Here is a 21,535-nt window from a genome sequence, read left to right as displayed (position 1 = left end):
CTTCTTTAATTACATTGCAAATTTTTTTCTGTTCTCTCTTCTCTTTCTTTTGGTCTTGTCTAGCAGGAAAGGAGGGATTTTGCAAGCTATCAGAGTAATGAAGAAGAAGCTAGAAGCAAGTCAAAGACCATTGTAATGATGGTAAGAAAAAGAAAATAAAAAGTATGTTGTGGCTGAGATCTTCAACCAAGAAAGGTAAGATATGGTGAAATAAGCTCAGCCTCTCCATACCAAAAATGGAAGAAGAGGATTTCGGTTAGAGAAAGAAGATCCTTGGAGGGATGACTTGTCTCTAATTTTGCTCAACCACCACAGGAGGTAGCTACAGTGGCTACGTGATGGAGGAGGCAGAAGTTGGAGTAGATGAAGCTATCATCATCAGTAACTCATCAAGGGATAGGAATCCTTCTTGGAGAGCAAGGCAAGATGGAAGACTCGGATTGATGAAGATTGGTGACCAAGGAAGGACCAGAGATAATTGTATGTTGGGTTTTTACATTCAGTTTCCTCTCCTCTCTCTCTGGCCGAACCGGTTTGCATGAAGAAGAAGAAGATTAGCTTGGTTTATTTGGTTTCAACCGTGGAGGCTTCCCCCTATATATAAGGGTGAACAGCCAGGACTTGAAATAAGGAGTGAGAGTGCAAGGCATAGGGTTCTCATAACTACCTAAGCTAACAAAAGTTCTTCTCCTTCAATGTTTCATTTTGTATTTTTCTGTTTAATTTTGTCTGTCTTGAGTCTCATGAAAAAAGGCAAACAGTGAGGTTTGTAAGAAAAAGTCATAGAGCGGAAAAAGGTAGAGAGTGCAAAATTAAAAGAAAAAGTCATAGATGTCCTTAGAGGTCCTTTGTACCTGTGTTGTGTTTCATGATTTTGTGAAAATCCCCTTGCAAGTTGAGTTAGCACTTAGCAGTTGAAAGCTTGGCAGTAACCAAGTCAAGTTTAGGATTGGAGTTTAGATTCTGGATTTGTCCCGGATAGGAAGGGTAGTTCCTAGGGAGAATTGGTGTTTGTAATCAAGAATGATTATAGTGAAATTCCATCATCATTGTGATGGAGACTAGATGTAGGCTGCACTGCACTTAGCAGTTGAACCAAGATATATCTGGGTGTCATTTTCTCTCTTCTACTCCATTTCTGTTTCTGCTGTACAGGAGATAAAATTGAAAAATATCTCGTGTTGAGTCACGAGATAAAAAGAAAAAGTCTCGTGGTTGGGTATGAGACAAAAAAAAAGTGTCTCCAGAAGTTGTTTCAAAGACCAGTAAGTGTTATCAAGTGAAAAATGGGCTAAGATTCAACCCCCCTTCTCTTAGCCACTGAAAACCGCGGAATGGATAAGCGAAAGGGGGCCTTCTCTTTCTTTCTTCAATCGTTCCGATCAGGACAAGTGAGTTGGTTTCGTCCTTCTATCTACGCAATTCCCATTAGAAGATATTTTAATCGATAATAAATTTTAGGTGTATTTTTATCATCAATAAAATTATTCGTATATATTTTTAGTAGTTTATCCTATTTTTAATTATGACATATCAAAAACTAATTTATTATGAATTATAATTTTATTGTTGACAAATAAATTATTATATAAATAATTTTTATTAATTAAATAAATTAATAAATTAACTATTACGTAAACTCAAATTAGTTAATAATTAATTTTTTTATAAGAGTTTTAGATCTTCCAATAAATGGCCGTGGCTCACTTAGTATACGAAATGTTTTTCGCAATTGATAAACTTAAAACCAAATTGTAGACCAATTCATATCTATATCTTAGAAGAATTAAATTGGATAGTTTTATAAGTAATTTTTTTTCTTTTGTATTATTTTAACTTATAAAAAGTTATACCATTAATATTTAGTATAATTTTTAAAATTAAATTGTAATTTTTTAAAAAATTATAAAAAAATTAAAAAAAATTATTTTTTTATAATACAAAGTTTTTAATTATTTTTTTAAATAAGTATTTTTAAAATTAAAAAAAAATTAAATATAAGATAATTTATTATAAATATTTATTATTTAATTTTTTTTAAAAATACTTAATTAAATTGTTTACTTAAATTGAACCAAATAATAACTAATGATTAATCCAAATTTAATGTGAAATCAAGATTTATGGCATCTATAAACTATGTGAAAAAATAGTAAAGTTAATTTTAGAAAATATATAAATAAATAATAACTAAATAAAATAAAAGGTAATAAACAATCTTAGTTTATAACCTTAGAATTTTAATGGTTGAAAAAGAGAAGACTTATATACCTCTAATTGACGGATGATTTATATTGAAGAGACTCACCTATAAATTGAGTTTTTCTTTAATTCATTTCAATCAAGTCATCCAGATAGAATAATATAATATTTCTTTGAGTAGGTTTTTCCTATATATGTAGAGAGAAGTGTGTTCTCCTTTTGTCAAGAAAGAGTATTATTGTAGTCTCCTTGTGATAGAGAGAAGTTGTAATTCTCAAAGAAAGTTATTCAATTGTTTCTATATTTTATACAAATTTCTAATTTTTTATCTCTATATTTTGCTGTGTCATTTGTCTGGTACCTAACAGTGGTATCAGAGCCAAAGGTTGCTGATTAATATTTTTTTTTTGCTGTGAGTTACTGTCTAAAAAAAATGGCAGCAAAGTATGAAATTCTGAAATTCAGTGGGAGTAATTTTTTCATATGAAAATTGAAGATAAAAGCCATTATGTGAAAAGACAATTGCGTGATAGCAATTGAAGGTAGACCCACTGGAATTACAGATAAAAAATGGAAGGAGATGGACAACAATGTTGTTGCAAACTTACACTTGACACTAGCTGACTCAGTTTTATCAAGTGTAGCAGAGAAAAAGACAGCAAAGAAAATTTGGGATGCTCTCACCAAATTATATGAAGTCAAGTTACTTCACAACAAGATATTCTTGAAGAGAAGACTCTATACTCTTCGAATGAGTGAATCCACATCGGCAACGGATCACATCAACAATCTAAATACGCTATTTTTCTAACTCTCATCGTTAGAATATACCATAGCAGAAAATGAACGTGCAGAGCTCTTACTTCAAAGTCTACCAGATTCATATAATCAGCTTATCATTAACTTAACTAATAATGTTTTGACTGATTATCTTTCTTTTGATGACATGGCTGCTGCGGTTCTTGAAGAAGAATCTAGGCGCAAGAATACGGAAGATAGATTAGAGAGCTCAAAACAAGCAGAGGCTTTGTTGATGACAAGAGGGAGATCAATGGAGCGTGGTTCCAGTGGGAGTCAAAGTAGACCAAGGACACAAAGTAAGAAGCAGGTCAAATGCTACAATTGTGGTAAGAGAGGGCACTTCAAGAAAGATTGTTGGAATAAGAAGAGTATAGAGAAGGTTCCAGAAGGAACAAGTTCTCAAGGATGTGTTGCGAGCACCTCTGATGATGGAGAAATCCTGTATGGCGAAGCAACAATTAGTTCTAAAGGTAGCAAACTGCTCACTGATGTTTGGATTGTTGATTCAGGAGCAACATGGCACATGACTCCTCATCGTGATTGGTTTTGTACATATGAACCTGTCTCAGAAGGATCGGTGTTATGGGAAATGATCATGCCTTAGAAATTGTTAGAATAGGTACTGTCAAAATAAAAATGTTTGATGGTTCTATTCGTTCACTTCAAGGGGTAAGACACGTGAAAGGCTTCAAGAAGAATTTGTTGTCGATTGGGCAATTGGATGAACTTGGTTGCAAGACCCATATTGAAGGTGGGATCTTAAAAGTTGTTAAAGGAGCTATTGTGGTAATAAAAGCAGAAAAAATTGCAGCAAATCTATACATGCTTGTGGGAGATACTTTACAAGAGGCAGAGGCATCAGTTGCTTCATCAAGCCAAGAAGAAATGACGATGATATGGCATTGCAAACTGGGCCACATGTCAGAACGAGGCTTGAAGATTCTTGCAGAATGTAATCTCATTCCTGGGCTCAAATCGGTAAACTTATCGTTTTGTAAGCATTGCATTACAAGCAAACAACATAGATTGATGTTTGGTAGATCAACTGCTAGGAGCAAGCACATATTGGAGTTGATTCATTCTGATGTGTGGGAATCGCCGGAGATGTCCCTAGGAGGAGCAAAATATCTTGTATCATTTATTGATGATTACTCTCGGAGGCTATGGGTGTACCCGATCAAGAAGAAGTAAGACGTGTTTGCGATGTTCAAAGAGTTCAAAGTAAAGTTAGAACTTGAATCTGGAAAGAAGATCAAGTGTTTAAGGACAGATAATGGAGGAGAATATGTCGATGGTGATTTTCTAACATTTTGCAAGCAAGCAGGTATTCAACGACAATTCACAGTTGCATATACACCTCAGCAAAATGGTGTAGCAGAGCGAATGAATAGGACTCTCCTAGAAAGAGCACGAGCTATATTGCAAACTGCAGGTTTAGCCAAGTCTTTTTGGGCAGAAGCTGTTAAAACTGCCTGTTATGTGATAAATCGGTCACCATCAACTGCAATTGAGTTGAAGACACCAATGGAGATGTGGCAAGGTAAGCCACCTAATTATTCTTCTTTACATATATTTAGTTGTCCTGTGTACGTGATGTACAATTCCCAAGAAAAAACAAAGTTGGACCCAAAGTCTAGAAAATGTATATTCTTGGGTTATGCTGACGGAGTTAAGGGGTATCGCCTGTGGGATCCCACTGCCCGCAAGGTAGTTGTCAGTAGAGATGTGATATTTACAGAAGATGAATTGCAAAAAGAACAAGAAAATGACAGCATTGTTAAAGAGATAACCGCTGTTCAAATAGATGAAAAATACAGAGAAGGTGATCTTTCTGAAGCAGAACCACAGCACGAAGAACAAGAAGCAGAGGCCAATGACATAGAAGTTCGTCGATCCACTCGACAAAGAAGAACACCATCATGGCACTCAAATTATGTTTTGACAAACCATGATGCATATTGTCTTTTGACAGAAGATGGAGACCCAACAACTTTTATGGAGGCTATGCGCAATCCAGATGCTTCTATGTGGATGACAGCAATGCAAGAAGAAATTGAGGCATTACATAGGAATCATACCTGGAAACTTGTTGAACTTCCAGCAGGTCGGAAAGCCATTGGTAACAAATGGGTTTACAAGATCAAACGAGATAGTAATGATCAGGTGGAACAATATCGTGCAAGATTGGTTGTCAAGGGATATGCTCAGAAAGAAGGTGTTGACTTCAATGAAATATTTTCTCCAGTGGTGAGACTAACTACTATTAGAGTAGTTTTGGCTATGTGTGTTGCATTTGATTTACATCTAGAGAAATTAGATGTAAAGGCTGCTTTTCTTCATGGAGAACTTGAAGAAGAGATATATATGCTCCAACCAGAAGATTTTGAAGAACAAGAAAAAGAAAACTTGGTTTGCAGGTTAACTAAATCTCTGTACGGTCTAAAGCAGGTGCCACGGTGTTGGTACAAGAGATTTGATTCTTTCATTATTAGCCTTGGATACAACAGACTTAGTTCAGACTATTGTACCTATTACAAGAGGTCTGATGATAATGATTTCATCATTCTGCTGTTGTATGTGGATGACATGTTGGTGGTAGGTCCCAACAAAGATCAAATCCAAGAATTGAAGGCACAGTTGGTTAGGGAGTTTGATATGAAAGACTTAGGACCAGCAAACAAGATTTTAGGGATGCAAATTCACCGAGACAACAAGGATAGGAAGATTTGTCTATCGCAAAAGAACTATTTAAAGAAGATCTTGCAACGCTTCAACATGCAAGAATGTAAGCCAATTTCAACCCCACTTCCTATGAATTTTAAATTATCCTCAAGTATGTGCCCTAGTAGTGAAGCAGAGAGGATGGAAATGTCTCGAGTACCATATGCATCAGCAGTGGAAAGCCTTATGTATGCCATGATCTGTACAAGACCAGATATCGCTCAAGCAGTTGCGGTGGTAAGTCGATTTATGGCAGATCTGGGTAAAGAGCATTGGAATGTTGTTAAGAGGATCCTGAGATACATAAAAGGGACCTCGAATGTTGCATTATGTTTTGGATGATCAGAATTCATTGTCAATGGATATGTCGACTCAGACTTTGCAGGTGATCTTGATAAACAAAAATCTACTACAGGTTACGTGTTTACACTTGCAGGAGGAGCTGTGAGCTGGCTATCTAAATTACAGACTATTGTAGCTTTATCTACTACAGAAGCTGAATATATGGCAGCTACACAAGCATGCAAGGAAGCTATTTGGATCCAAAGGTTGATAGAAGAACTCGGGCACAAACAAAGCTATTTGGATCCAAAGGTTGATAGAAGAACTCGGGCACAAACAACATAAGATTTTTGTGTATTGTGACAGTCAGAGTGCTTTGCACATTGCAAGGAATCCTGCCTTTCATTCAAGAACAAAACACATTGGAGTACAATATCACTTTGTTCGGGAAGTAGTAGAAGAAGGAAGTGTTGATATGCAGAAGATTCACACTAAAGATAACCTAGCAGATGCCATGACAAAACCAATCAACACAGAAAAGTTTGAATGGTGTAGATCCTCATACGGCCTATGGAATACATGAGCAACATGAATTTTAAAAATTTATCAAAATTAGCTTTAAGTGGGAGATTGTGAAAAAATAGTAAAGCTAATTTTAGAAAATATATAAATAAATAATAACTAAATAAAATGAAAGGTAATAAACAATCTTAGTTTATAACCTTAGAATTTTAATGGTTGAAAAAGAGAAGAATTATATACCTCTAATTGACGGATGGTTCATATTGAAGAGACTCACCTATAAATTGAGTTTTTCTTTAATTCATTTCAATCAAGTCATCCAGATAGAATAATATAATATTTCTTTGAGTAGTTTTCTCCTATATATGTAGAGAGAAGTGTGTTCTCCTTTTGTCAAGAGAGAGTATTATTGTAGTCTCCTTGTGATAGAGAGAAGTTGTAATTCTTAAAGAAAATTATTCAATTGTTTCCATATTTTATACAAATTTCTAATTTTTCATCTCTATATTTTGCTGTGTCATTTGTCTGATACCTAACAAACTAAAGAGGCTTGTTAGATATCCACCTAACGAACATGACAAAACTTTCGTCCGGCTTGGTATCTTGAGGTGTATGCGATCCACCCTACAATTAAATTAGGTGAAAAAAATAATAATAATAAATTAGACAACTTCTCAAATAAAAAAAAAAATTAAAATGGTTAGATTTCATAATAATAATTAAAAAGTAAGTTTGATATTTAGATAATGTAAAAATGTAATAACTTGAGTATGTAATTAAAAAGTAAATTTGATATTCTAATCATAACCATAGAAAAATACTAGATAAATGCCACATTAGCATGATAATCATTATTGTTATATTAAAGACACGTGGCAACACACTAGAGTGACACATAGTTTGCTAAAATTAACCACTCCAACAAACACTTGGCAACAAGAAGTGATAAGAGCTTGGCTGCCATGTGACACCATCTTAAAGATGTATTCACAAGAAGCTGGACCCATTAGATGTAGAAAAGATTGTCCAAATAAGTTAGTATTTAACGAGGATGTCATTACTCTAATACTATATTAGAATTCATAATAATAAGTTAATAATTCAAGAATAAACATTTTAAAATGCTTAGAATAAGAAATGTCTATTTATAGGACAAAAATACAATCTAATAATAATAAGCCTAGTATCAAACTAAATAACATAACTTCAATGTAAAATATATTTAGATACTATATTAATAATCTACATGAACCCTTATAAACTGTGACAGAAGAGTTTAATTTGTTCTTACTCTTATAGTTGCAAATGTCATTTGATTCGAGTAAGTCCTCGTGTATCTGCATGAAAGGCAAATTTTTCATAAAGATTTGGCGACATGTTTTTCTAGACGGCGTTTGTTTACAGGAATTAAGTCTGAAATTTAGTTTTGTGTTTAATGGTAAGAGAATAAAATTAAAATTTTAGTTTTAAAAACAAAATTTCAATTCTTTCTATACCTTCAAAAAATAAGAACACATGAATGGAAATATTTCAAGACAAAAATTAAAATTTTAATAATATTTTTTTAAAAATATTTTTATTTAACTTTTTAAATTTTAAATTTATCTCTTAGTCTTCATATTTATTTTAAATTAAACATAATACTAAGATATAACTTAGTCCAATATATTTTACACCAAACACAATACAAAAATTTTATTTAGTCGTTATCTATCTGTCTTTATCAATTTTTATCTCTTATTTCAGTCTCCATTCCAAACGCTGTCTTGTAACTAGTGTGCTTAGTAAAAATTATAAAATATTAAATAAAAAAAAAAGTAAACTATGATTGATAGATTCTTTTTGGTATTTGCTCTCCTAATATTATATCTATTGTTTTTCATGTTGCGAAAAAGTTTCATAGCATACCCTGCAACTTGGTCATTTAAATACCATGGCCTCCAATCATCTAGAATGGAGTAATTTAGAGACCTTATCCATCGTTGAGTCGACGAGAAAGGAACTAGTGCATCGTGATCCCCACTGTCAACATAACATCAATAGTGACACAAAATCAGCTATGAAAGAACAAAACAGTTTTCAGACAAATAGGAACCGATTTAGAACGCAGTAATCTTCACCTGTATATCAAGGAAGGATAGCCTTTGGCACTTAGGTTTGCATGAAATGGAACGCTGCTAGGGATTTCAAATACATAATCGTCACCATAGCACCAGTTCCATTTCCCTATAGTTCCCTGCAGAACATTGATATAATAATCCATTAAATACGATTTCAAGGTTAAGGATTAATGAACCAAGTATTGTAAAACACTAATCAATAAAAAGCGGCGATACAAACATTGAAACAGCAATAATAAAAAGGATTGCATTAGTGGAAGATAATTAATTAACTGTGAAAATTCGTGTGCAGTTTATCTCCATTTAAAGTTAATAATTAAAAATTATTAGATAATTAAAAAATTTTGACTAAATTATTATTTATCGATTTTTAACTATCTAATTAAAAATCTTAATTAATACTTTATTAGAATTTTAAACTATAAAATTATACAAACCTCGCGAATATGCAGTGCCTTACGGACAGCAGGGTCATTTATCCATTCCATAAGAAGGAAGCCACCATAAATCTACAACAGGTAAAAAAAACAAGGTTCAGATCATATTTTGAAAACAAAAAGATCTTCCCATGTTATACTATTCCATTCTCGACAATGAATCGATTTGATAGCTTAGCTTAGATATTATTATTCATTATATTCTACCCATATCAAAATTCCACTCATTTTAAATCCTTCTCTCTGGTGTCGATTATGTAAATATTTACTCGAAATCTCACTTATCAGATTTCATTGTGTCTTCTTTCTATCAACTATAATAGGTATATACTCAATTTCAATCACTAAATTATTCACTCGTATATAATAAATGTTAAAATATAAAAATAATTAAACTACATAACTATTTATATACAAATATAGAGGGACTCATTTTTAGTTTGTATATAAATTTTTTTTATGAAACTATACAAGATATGCAAAAGAAAGTTACTTGGCAGCGCATATCCGGCAGTGTGACCGGAGAACTCAAAGGTGCCTTTATCTTCTGAGCCAGAGATCTCCTGGGGTTCTGTCTTGTTCCTTTGATATTCTCATCAACACAATATATCTCCAAAAGGTTTAACAACTCAATATTTTCAAGTAGCTGGAAAAGATAAGAAACAGTGAAAGTTTTACCCATATTGTGAACAAATTCTGAACAAGAAAGACTAGAAAGAAGTAAATAAATAAAGATCCTATAGTAAAATAATTAAGGGTAGTCATCATCATCACTTGCCTCATAATAATACTGCATGTCATTTAGACACGGTTTGTTCGTAGAATCCACATTTATAATGTTGCCGTGACAAGTATTTTGCAAGGACTGTATCCGTAGATAAAAAACATGTTAGAATCACTAGCATTTCATTCTAGTAATAATAATCAATTTCATTGAATGCTTGAAGAAAAATAGTATTACCCAATAGAGTTCATCAGAGATAAGTCCCATTCCGTGAACATATGGGATCTGATCATTATGTTCTAATCCTGATGTTACTGGGTTTCCTAGTATATATCCCTGTAAAGTTTAAGAACAATTTAGGCTTCATTGTTCATAGTTCAAAGAGGAAGAATGCACTTCCTTAATTCTTGTTAGTAGTGAAAACATAGGCAGAGGACTGATTACAAACCTGGAGATTTATCCGGGGTTTGAGACCTCTTTCATTTCCTGTTACGTAAGGAAATTTAATAAAGAAAAGTATAGGTAAATAATGAAAATATTAAACAATGTGAACAATGGATATATCGGATGTTTAATTCACTAGGTGTGCAGATGGTTATTCTAATATTAAGATTTAGATGAGTAATTTAGAGTGTAGTGTGTTTTATTTGAATTGGGCCAATTTTAGAATCCGTTGTTTATGTTGTTCAAGAAAGTCATTGGTTACCTAACATAGCCCATTTAATAATCATGGTTAGTTATGTTTTATTATTGAATATTAATGCAGACAATAATAGTAAGTTTAAGAATAAATAGCTATTTTGGTACTCCAAAGTTTTTTATTTTGACAAAATGGATATCAATTTTTATTTTTGGCAAAACAGATTCCCAAATATCAGTTTTGTTTGACAAAATAGTATAAATATCCAGATTGATGGGTTAACGATTTGTCTATTTTATCAAAAAGATCTTATATTTGGGAGTTTATTTTATAACAAACAAAGACTGAAGTCTGTTTGTCAAAACCAGAATCTTTCATATGCCAAAATGATTATTTACTCTAAGTTTAACTATAATGATGTCTCAGTCAAACTTTTTATATGGTAACCATATATGCAGTAACTAAGTAATATGATTAAGAAACAATATCAGCCATATATGCACATTGATGATTAGAAATTCATTACCATCAGCGATCTCTTGAATAATAGGAGGAGCAGGAATGCCGGAGTATGAATCAGCTGCCATGTAGAACTTATTTGAAAGAAATTCCGGGTTCTCAGCAAGCCACTACAAAGATTAAGACACAAAAATATCATACCTTATTACTACATTGTCAAAGTTATATAGCACTGAATATGTGGGAAGTGACATGTTCTTAAGCATAGTGACTTTACCTTTCTAATAAATCGATGGGTTTGGTGAACAACCTTCCAGTCACTTCGATGGGGAATGACATTTTTGGCGTAAGAGAAGCCAGTTCCCATTGGCAAATCCACAAAAATAATGTTAGCCACCTGAAAAAACAAAAAAGAAAGAAAGAAAAACCATGAAGATAGCAGAAAAACAGTTTATTTGTTAAATAGTCTTATTACTACTAAACAAACCAAATAATTAATGAGGACAAATAGTTACCTTTGTCCATGACTGTGGCCTCGAGATAAGCTTAGGCAAGCTCCCATCATATTCCTCAACTTTTAATTTCATTGGGCCTGTAATTTTGCATTTTTATTAGGAAAACAAATTTCACAACCTTGGCTTCCATTTTCCTGCAGGGTTGAAAAGTGTATGCCAAAAATGGACTATATAACCTTTCTTTTTTTGTTAACATTCGAATATGAGACCTTGCTTAAGAGGAACAAGCATTGGTAAATGGACTACAATGTGATTTTACCAAGGTTGTAAAAATGGATCGCTGAACTAGTGAAGCTAAGCTTTAAAGACTCAACTGAAATTCAAAGGTCCTGGTTCAAACCCTGGCAATTGCAATCAAGGAGAAAATATGGTAATTGTGTGAGGAGTGTATAAATTCCACTAATCCAAAAAAATATTTTTAATTGGAATTTAATCGAATATAATAAAATAATATATTTATATACAAAATATATATTTTAAATCAGTTAATAAATAAAAAATTGATTCGGTTTAATTGATTTATATTTTTTTTTCACAATTTGATAATCAATTTTCGGTTAACCTAGTTGAACCAATCAATTTAATTCGGTTTCATAACCTTGGATTTTACTCGAAAGGCAACTTAGATTCAAAATGCAGTAACATTTATGCTAAAACGAGAAAAATGAAGTCTTATAAATGCTTTACTATACTATTATACTTTCAAACTTGTGCTTCAATTTCATACATTAGTTTGTTTTTATAAATAAAACTAGCATTTTAGAAGTGCCATTTGCCAAATTGTTTTAAAGAACCGGTTAATGTGGGTAAATTTAATCAAATGTTATGAAATAGAATTGAAGATCACCTATTTGATAAATAAAGCCGCAAAATGAAGAACAACCGGGACCACCAGAGAGCCATAGCAAAAGAGGGTCATTCTTACTATCATTCTCTGACTTAATAAAGTAGTAGAAAACTTGCATGTCATCTTCTGAATCCCCCAAACCCACATACCTGTCAAGAATTAAATAACATAGTTTTAATATTGGATTTAATTCCGACATACATTATTATTTGAAAAATTATTCGTTCTTTCAAATTAGTTTATGAGAGATTTTTTTAATTAAATTGATTATTTAAAAATTTTAAATTAGTCAGGTTACTTCTTTTGTTACGTTATTTATTTATGGCGTCAAAATTTGCTAATGTGACACTTTCAATGACATCTCAATACACACCTAAAAATCTGAAGGCGCGTTTATTTTTGTGGACATGATAGAATATGATACGAAAAAAGAGACAATAGAACAGAGACACTAAAAATTATTCTTTGTGTATTGTGTTTGAATACAATATACAAAACACATAATGTCCTATATTATGTTTGGATAGGCATAAATAAGACTAAAATATTATGCGAAATGACTAAAATACACATGTGATTCCAAATTTGTTGCCTCAAGTATAAACTAATTTAATAAATAATGAGAGTCTCTGGGAGTACATGAAATTACAAGAAAAATTATTCTATGAACTAACAAGGTAAAAATGGTATTGAAATAACAAAGTAACGTAAGTAGAAGAAGCTTCTATTGAATAAACTTGTAGCATGCCATAGAGAAGAGAATGAATAATAAAAAAGAAGCCAAATAAGAAATTCTACAAAAAAAAGAGAGTACCGGAAAAAAGAGAGAAAGAATAAGAACGAACGCGAGATAGAGAATTGAAAGGGGAGAGAGAGGAGAGAGTACCTTTTTGAGGAAGACAATGCATAAAAGAATTTCAAATTAGATAAAAATAAGAAAGAATAACAGTGAAATAACAAAAAAATATCTATAGATAAAAAGGAAAAAAATATTCATAAAAAAATTCGTGTCCACCCTTTCTAAATTTCGTATTCATTATTGTCCTTCATAAAAGAATGGACATAAAAATAAAGTAAACTATTCCGAAAATAATGTGTCTAGTGTCTATGTCTCTACTTCCAAACACTTTTTAAATATTCATTGTCTATATCTCTGTGTTTTGTCTCCAAAAATAAATACAGCCTAATTGACTATTAACAAGGATTAATTTATAAAATTAGATCAAATTAATTTTAAAATGAAGGATTCTAAGACCATTTCTAGTAGGAAACTCATCCCAGTCTCTATTTATGTCCCACTTGTCATAAAAAATAACTCCACATTAGCTTTTGCGTCATAAACAGTAAATAGGAACTCAAAACATCTCTCTCTTCTCTATTAGGAGGAACTAACTTTAGTTCCTATTACGGTCCCATTTAATTAATTAATTAAAATAATTAAAATTAATATAATTACTATTTCTTACAATAATATTTTTTAAATTTATAAATTCAAAAATAATTCACTGTTATAAAATATTAATATTAAAAAAATCATACAGAAAAATAATACATAATATATAATTCGAGATTATACTAATTTGTAAAATTATTTAATATAAAAAAACATAGTTAAGCTCTATAGCTAACGACAAATATTGTGAAATTGTCATATGTGTTCAATCAAGTTCTCTTTCAATTGTCTATATTGCTGCTTATTTCGAAGTTGGGCATTTCTTTGAAGAAATTGATGGTATGGTGCAAAATCTTTCTCTCCCAGTTGAGGTTGTGATAAGCCGTTTTTGACATTGTCATACTCTAAGTTTTGAGCAAAAATTCCTGCATAAGTGTCTCTTTCATCATCAACAATCATATTATGCAATATAATACAAGCTCGCATTATGTTTGCAAGTTTCTTCTTTTCTCAAAAGCGCGTTGGACTACGTATAATTGCAAAGCGTGCTTGCAACACTCCGAATGCTTGCTCTACATCTTTCCTTTGCCCTTTTTGGTATTGTGCAAATAACTTACTTTTCTCTCTTTGTAGTTTTGAGATTGATTTGACAAATGTGACCCATTCAAGATAAATACCATCTGCTAAATAGTATCCCATAATATAGTTATTACCATTAATAGTATAGTTTACCTCCGGAGTACGGTCATTTAGAATATCATCGAACACTGGTGAACGATCTAACACGTTGATATCATTATTTGAACCAGAAATCCCAAACAACGCATGCCATATTCAAAGGTCTGAAGATGCTACAACCTCAAGTACTATGGTTGTAACTCCACGATAACCACTCATGTACATACCTTTCCACGCCTTTGGACAATTCTTCCATTGCCAATGCATGCAGTCAATGCTACCCAACATGCCAGGAAAGCCACAACCTTCTACCATTTGTAGCAGGCATCGTACATCATTTGAATTTGATTTTCGCAAGTATTCATCCTCGAACACCGAAATGACACCTTCAACAAATTTTTCCAAGCATTCAATTGTAATGCTCTTGCCTATGCGCACATAATCATCTACGGCATCAGCAGCTACGCCATATGCTAACATTTGTATCGTAGCAGTGCATTTTTGGAGTGGTGACAAGCCCCTTCTCCCAGTTGCATCGACTCTCTGTTGGAAATACGGATAAGCATTTGAGAGAGCATCTACTATCTGAAGAAACACATGTCTTCTCATTCAAAATCTCCATCGAAAAATGTCAGCATTATACACCAGCTCATCTGCAAAGTAATCTTGGAAAAGGCGATCATGTCCTGCTTCTCAATCTCTGTTGATCCATCTACGAGGAGTTGGTAGAGCTTCTATCAGTATCTTCTTCTTCTGAATCATCAAGTAAACATTCATCGATCCAATTATCTATGAGCGTGTTAACTCACCGTCTTCCTTTACCATATAAATCCTCATTAAACATATCATCAAAATTTCTAGCCATAGCTTGAGGTATGTTTTAGTATTCCTTTGAGGTGAGAAACTAGATTTGGAATGGAGTTGCTGAATTATTGATAGTTGATATTTATAAGTGTGTCCGTAACAGGGAGCTACTTCTCAACGGCTAGTTTTGCAATGGCTAGTTAACGGCTAGTTTTTTCTTATCTAAGTTTAAAACGGATAGTTTTACAATGATCACTTTCATAAACAATAATGGCACAATAATATTGACTAATTTAAAATGTTACATCAGAAATGAATAAAACAAACTACATCACATACTAGTAATACACAATAAAAATAAAAACATACTACTTAACTCTACGAATACAAGGAACCATTAAGTAAACCACTTATTGATTATTTTCTCACATGCAATCTCATGAAGAGCTCGTCATTTTTCACTCATTGTAGACATGTCAGCATTAAGTATTTGCATATCCATTTCTCTTTCCCTTTCGTTAGCCATCCTTTCCATTTTCCTTTCCTTTGCATTTATCTCCATTTCTTTAATATCCCGTTGAGTTTGTAATTCTTGTTCTTTCATCGCAGCTTGAATCTGTAACTCCTTTTCTTTGATTGCCATAATCTTTTCTCTATGTTCCCTCTCCTCTTCTCTTTCTTTTTTCCTATCTATTGGTTCCTTTTCTCTAACATTTTTAATATCTTCCATGAGAGATAGTTTCTTAGCAACTGATGATTTCTTCTCTCTAAGATCTTCAGACATTTGTGCTTTTTTCTTACCCTTTCTTTAGCTCTTCTTTGATCATTGTGGGCGAACGGGAGAGTCCACACCGGTTTCGTCACACAACAGTATTTCTGGATTTGATGATGATGAGTATGCTCCAGTTGCACTAACTTTGGTTCTCTTTGAGCCTCCACTCTGTGTAGGTAGTTGGCTTCTCCATTTTTGTTTCAAACGAAGCATATTCCAATGCCTTTTGGAAGTGAATTTCTGACCATAATGTGTGGAATAAAGTTTATAGGCCAACTCTTTTATATCATCAGCATTCGAACCACTCCTTATGTTTCGACTAGCTTGATCGTAGCAACTAGCAAATTGTGCAACTGTTTTGTTGATCTTATACCATCGTTTCTTACAAGCAACTGCCCCTCTTTTTATGTCGGAGTTGAATTCCACACAATAACTGTGAATTTGACTCCAAAATATTTCGCCGTTTTGGTCGGTACCAACTATAGGTTCGGTTGAAATATTCAACCATGCACTGATCAACATCTCATCCTCTTTCCATTGCCAGTATTGAATACTATCTTGCCTACGATTTTCAAAGTCATCTTCATTGAGGTCGATAGCATCTAATGCACGGAGGTTGGCAAAATCTGAATATTATGAATTTGGACTACATTGTATCAGAGTCTAAGGGATGGGTTAGAAGAGCCACCAACACCAAATGAGCTATGTCTCGATGCACTGAATTGAGTTGAAAACGGCAAAGATTTTGGAGCAACATTTCTGATAGACGGATTAAATATGGATAAAAATGGAAAATGTGGTGTTTGTGAATTTTAATTTTGTGGTTGGAACATAGGAAATTGATTATTGTAAGGAGCTTGAAAATTGAAATTAGGAAGATTTTGTGGATTTGGATTTTGAAATGTATTTGGTAATGTGAAGTTTTGATTTGAAATTTAAGAGTTTGAGGTTTAAGATTGTTGGGTATTTGAAATTTGAGAAAAGTTTTGTAAATAATTAAAAAAAGAGTTGAGTTGGTTTGGATCCATTTTTCCGAACAAAAAATAGTAGCAGTAGAACTTTGATTTTGTAAGATTTGAAAAAAGATGAAGAAGAGTAGAAGAAAGTGTGAGAATAAAAGTATATGTAAGTAGTATATATAGAGTAACAAAATATTAATTTATTAATAATAACGACTAATTTTGCAACGGCTAGTTTTGCAACGGCTAATTTTATAATGTGGTTAGTATTTCAAATTTCATATATAAAAATAAACCACTCAACAAAAAATTATTTTCTAATATGTAAAAAATTAAAATTATTTTTTTATGTAAACAAATTTAATTATTTATATTAATTATGATTTAAATAATTAATATAAATTATTAATTTACTAAAATTATAAATAATTATATTAAATAAGTAAATCATATTTAATTTATAAATAATTATAACAATTAATTATATACATAGAGTAAAATATATATAGTTAACATATTATGTAACAGTCATCTTTTATATGTATATAAAATATTGTTAATTTTATTAATAAAATATTATTTAATTTTTTTAATTTAATTAACACATGTTTGTTTATCATTGGTTATAATTGAAAGAAGTAAAGTCTCTTTGAGCAGGATTTTGTTTGCCTCGAAAATTGTGATAAAATTCACTCACAATCAGAAAATGGATTCATACAGACAGATTTACAGACAGATTTAGTCTTTATTACATACAGATTTTTAGTTACCGACGGATTTTGTCCCTCTGTAAAAGCCTCGTCGGAAATTATTTACTGACGGATTTTTACCAGTTACCGACGGATTTTCCCTCTGTAAATTCTTCATCCATTTTCCTGAAATGGCAAACTTTCTGACGAATTTTTTGTCGGTAATCACAGACAGATTTTTCAATGATTTTTCTGTCTGTAATTACAAACGAATTTTTCGACAAATTTTTCATCGATAATTACAGACAGATTTTTCGACGGATTTTCCGTCAGTAATTGAAACTTTAGAAAACCATTCTATACTCTAAATACAGACAGAAAATCAATTATGTGCTTGATTATTTATTAAGTATGCAGAAAATAAGTTAATCAAAACAGGCCCAAGAAAGATGAACACAAGCTCAACATTAGTTCAGCTTGAACAAAGCATTCATACTGTCACTCTTAATCCAAAATTGAGTGGCTGAGCTATATGGAAGAAGAGCAAAAAAACTGGCCCAAGAACATAAATAAGTCCAAATTGGTGGTCCACATCCGAGTCCAATCATTCAACTTAGTTGCTAACTAAGTAATTCAATTTCATTTCATCTGAACCAAATCTCACCACTGAAACCAATTTCTCTCTTCTCTCTCTTCTCTTTGTCCATTACCCACGTGATTTTTCTGAAGTAAAGCAAGAAAAAGAGAAGCTCTAAGCTAGGAAAGAATTAAAGAACAAAAAGCAAATTTTTAAATCCAAACAAAGAAGAGAAAGTCAAAGAGGATAGGACAAAAACCAAGATCACATCTGAAGGGCAAATCACAAAAAGGAGTTTTTAGATTTGTGCTTCATTAAAACTCGATGAAAAAATCCTCTCTTTGCATGCACAGAAGTAGAAAGTTGAAAATATTGAAGATCATGGAGCTCTGCTATAAATCAACACTCAAGAATCTGACTTGGGGACAAAGCAAAAATGAAGGGTTTAGATTCAACAAGCAAGATGAAAAATATTGAAAGAAAAGATAGACTGTATGGATGCATGCATGGTTAAGTCACTACTTCTACTCTATCTATGCTCTGTCACGTCGCTACTGCTTCTATTTTTTTGGGAGAAGAAGTCAAACAAGTGCTAAAGCAAGTTTCAAGTTTTGGAAACTTTACTCCTCTATTAAAGGGGTGAACGACCAAGAATTGGAGTAAGGAGAGAGTGCACAAAGTTTAGGTTCCCATAGCTCGTTGAGTTATTCATTCTTCTCCTTCATAGTTCTCATTGAATATCTTATTTTCTTAGTCTAGTATTTCTTTGTTTTCAATAAAAAAAGTCAATACAGTGAGGATTGTATGAAAAAAAAATCATTAAGTGAAAAAAGGCAAGAGAATTAGACTTGGAGAAAAGCTTAAGTTTATTTCAAAAATTATTTGTAAGTTTTTCTGTTTTGTTGTCATGATCCTAAAGGGATTCCCTTGTAAGATGGGTTAACACTTTACTGTTGAAAGTTAGGGTGAGTTCCTAGTCAAGTCTGATCTGGGTTAGAAACTGGATTTGTCCCAGATAGGATTTGTTAGAATCCTATGAAGAATTGGTGAATGTAATCTTGTTGAAAGATAGTGAAATTCCGTCATAGTTGTGATGGAGATTGGATGTTGGATACATTGTACTGAGTAGTTGAATTAGGATATATGGCCGTGTCTCTTCTTATTTTCTTCTCTGCTTTTGGTTTTGCTCATTAGAAAACAAAACAGAAATATCTCCTGATTATTCTATCCAACTAAACTTCAATATATTACACCTTGCATGTAATTCTATTTTGACTCCTCTTCTGACAAGAGATAAAATAAAATAATCTCCTATCTTTCACCTAAAGCAACACTCCAAAATCCAGAAGTTTCATCCAACTCCAAGATTAATTATGCAAAGCAAAACGAAGATAAGATTTAACCTTCTTTTTCTTAACTATTGATATCTATCGTTATCGACTTACTGTTGATAGATACTTTAAAAAATGTGTATATAATATGCACCTTTAAATTGAAAAATATTATAAGTGACAACTCTATTGAGAGTTGTCGAAGGTTTTTCAAAATAGATAAAAAGAAAGTTTGATAATTATGCTAGTATATATGACTTTAAATTTGGTAGTAACACCTTTTGGAAGAATAATCATAAAATTGACAAATATTTACAAAGACATTACTAGTCAAATCATGTTATTTGAAATTAGAAATAAGTCTATTATTATTATTATTATTAGTTTCTCCTATACTCAAATTAACTAAAGATAAAAATTAGGGCAAATCACATAATTAAGCTAATGGGAGTAGAATATTACACAAATCAGCCAAACCAAAAACTGGTTCATGAATCAATCAAATCACGTCTCTATGTAGTTCGAATCAAGTAAATTCGAACTTAAAACACATGTAATTCGAATCAACTCGATTCGAATTACACACACACGCACACACTCACTAATTCGAATCAATCTGATTCGAATTACACATTGCTTAATTCGAATTAGGCTGATTCAAATTACCCACTCGCACGATTCCCCAGTGAAACCCTATAGGTACCCAGTGAGAACGAACCAGTAGGAGTCATCTCCGCGATGGTGAACTCTGAGTTATCTCTGTCGTACAAAGTCACCGTGAAGTACCTCGCCTTCTTTAGATTGGCCTCGATACACTTCACCAGGTGTTGACTGAATTGTTGTCCGGTACCCAGCTGGGCCTCAGCCTCTCGCCCCTTGCGGACGAATAGTTCGGTCAACCTTCCGTAAGTTACCTTGACCAGCGAGCACACAGGGAGATTCCTGACCCCCTTGAGTATTGATTTAACACAGTCGAAGATATTTTTCGTCATGTGCCCAAATCTCCGACCCTCATCACGATGCTGTGTCCACAATGAATACTCAATCCGGTTCGCCCACTCACACATGGCAGGGTCTTCAGACCGCAGAATATCAAAACAGTAATTGAACTCCACCTCGGTCTTAGCATACGCTGCATTCACAAGAAGCCTCCTTGCGTCCTTGCCCTTGAAGGTCAGGGCAAAATTTGCTGCCACATGTCGAATGCAGAATGCGCAGTAGGCAGCTGGAGGTAGCCATCCTCCGTTCGGAACCTCGAGCGCGGCCTTGATGCCGTTATGCCTGTCCGATATAACCAGTAGACCCGGCTGCGGGGTCACGTGCTGACGCAAGTGGGAGAGAAAGAAGGACCAGGACTCGGCATTCTCACCCTCAACCAGTGCGAATGCAATAGGAAAAATGATGGAGTTCCCATCCTGTGCAATCGTGACGAGCAACGTTCCACCATACTTGCCATACAGATGGGTGCCGTCAATACTGACTAACGGCTTGCAATGACGGAATGCCTCGATACATGGTGGAAACGTCCAGAACAGTCGGTGAAAATAAGCTTGCGACTCGTCCACCTGTCCCCCAACTCGAACAAGGCTTGTCCTAAGGACTGCAACAGTACCAGGCATCGTCATCTGAACTCCTAACACCCATCTAGGGAGCTCGTTATATGACTCATCCCAATCACCATAGATGTGGGCAACGGCCTTCTGCTTCGCCAGCCAGACCCTTCTGTACATCGGCGTAAACCCAAAGTGTGCGGCCGTGGCATTTAGGAGCACCTTGATGCTTACGGATGCATCAGCCTTAACCATTGGCATGATGAATGCTGAGATCACATGATAATCCAAACTCCTGTGGTCACTGGAGATGGAGGTCGCTAGACACGTATGTGGTCCGTTGTACCGTTTGACCTCCCAAATGCCCTTGCGCTGCCGGAGACTAAGCCGAATCAACCATGTGCACCATTCCCAAATTCAGAACACTTCCCAACATACTGGCGATAGTCAGACTCCACCACCTTGTACTGTATCCCGCGTCGGATGCTGTAAGTCTTCACACTTAACACAGC

General features: G+C 33.4%; 1 protein-coding gene across 2 annotated transcripts in view; it reads right to left on the bottom strand.

The window, feature by feature from the left end:
* Window positions 1-6,807: 6,807 nt before the first annotated feature.
* The window catches only part of LOC107627585 (serine carboxypeptidase-like 11), a 48,636-nt gene continuing 33,908 nt past the window's right edge, over window positions 6,808-21,535 (bottom strand). Inside the window, exons 2-15 of one of the 2 annotated variants that reach the window (XM_088503680.1) lie at window positions 12,271-12,419; window positions 11,738-11,764; window positions 11,424-11,500; window positions 11,186-11,305; window positions 10,976-11,078; window positions 10,258-10,295; window positions 10,047-10,145; window positions 9,864-9,950; window positions 9,579-9,731; window positions 9,086-9,157; window positions 8,649-8,764; window positions 8,437-8,550; window positions 7,820-7,865; window positions 6,808-7,152 (exon numbers count right to left, since the gene is read on the bottom strand). In XM_088503680.1, coding sequence (XP_088359806.1) covers window positions 7,069-7,152; window positions 7,820-7,865; window positions 8,437-8,550; window positions 8,649-8,764; window positions 9,086-9,157; window positions 9,579-9,731; window positions 9,864-9,950; window positions 10,047-10,145; window positions 10,258-10,295; window positions 10,976-11,078; window positions 11,186-11,305; window positions 11,424-11,500; window positions 11,738-11,764; window positions 12,271-12,419 — 1,285 coding nt within the window. In that variant the 3' untranslated portion in view covers window positions 6,808-7,068. The remainder of the gene's footprint in view (window positions 7,153-7,819; window positions 7,866-8,436; window positions 8,551-8,648; window positions 8,765-9,085; window positions 9,158-9,578; window positions 9,732-9,863; window positions 9,951-10,046; window positions 10,146-10,257; window positions 10,296-10,975; window positions 11,079-11,185; window positions 11,306-11,423; window positions 11,501-11,737; window positions 11,765-12,270; window positions 12,420-21,535) is intronic. The other variant, XM_088503681.1, reaches the window with a different exon arrangement.

Source organism: Arachis ipaensis, chromosome B2 (genome assembly GCF_059453495.1).
Source record: "Arachis ipaensis isolate K30076 ecotype BB chromosome B2, ASM5945349v1, whole genome shotgun sequence".
NCBI lineage: Eukaryota > Viridiplantae > Streptophyta > Magnoliopsida > Fabales > Fabaceae > Arachis > Arachis ipaensis.
Note: the sequence above shows the minus strand (reverse complement) of the source record. Positions and strands in the feature narration are given on the sequence as shown.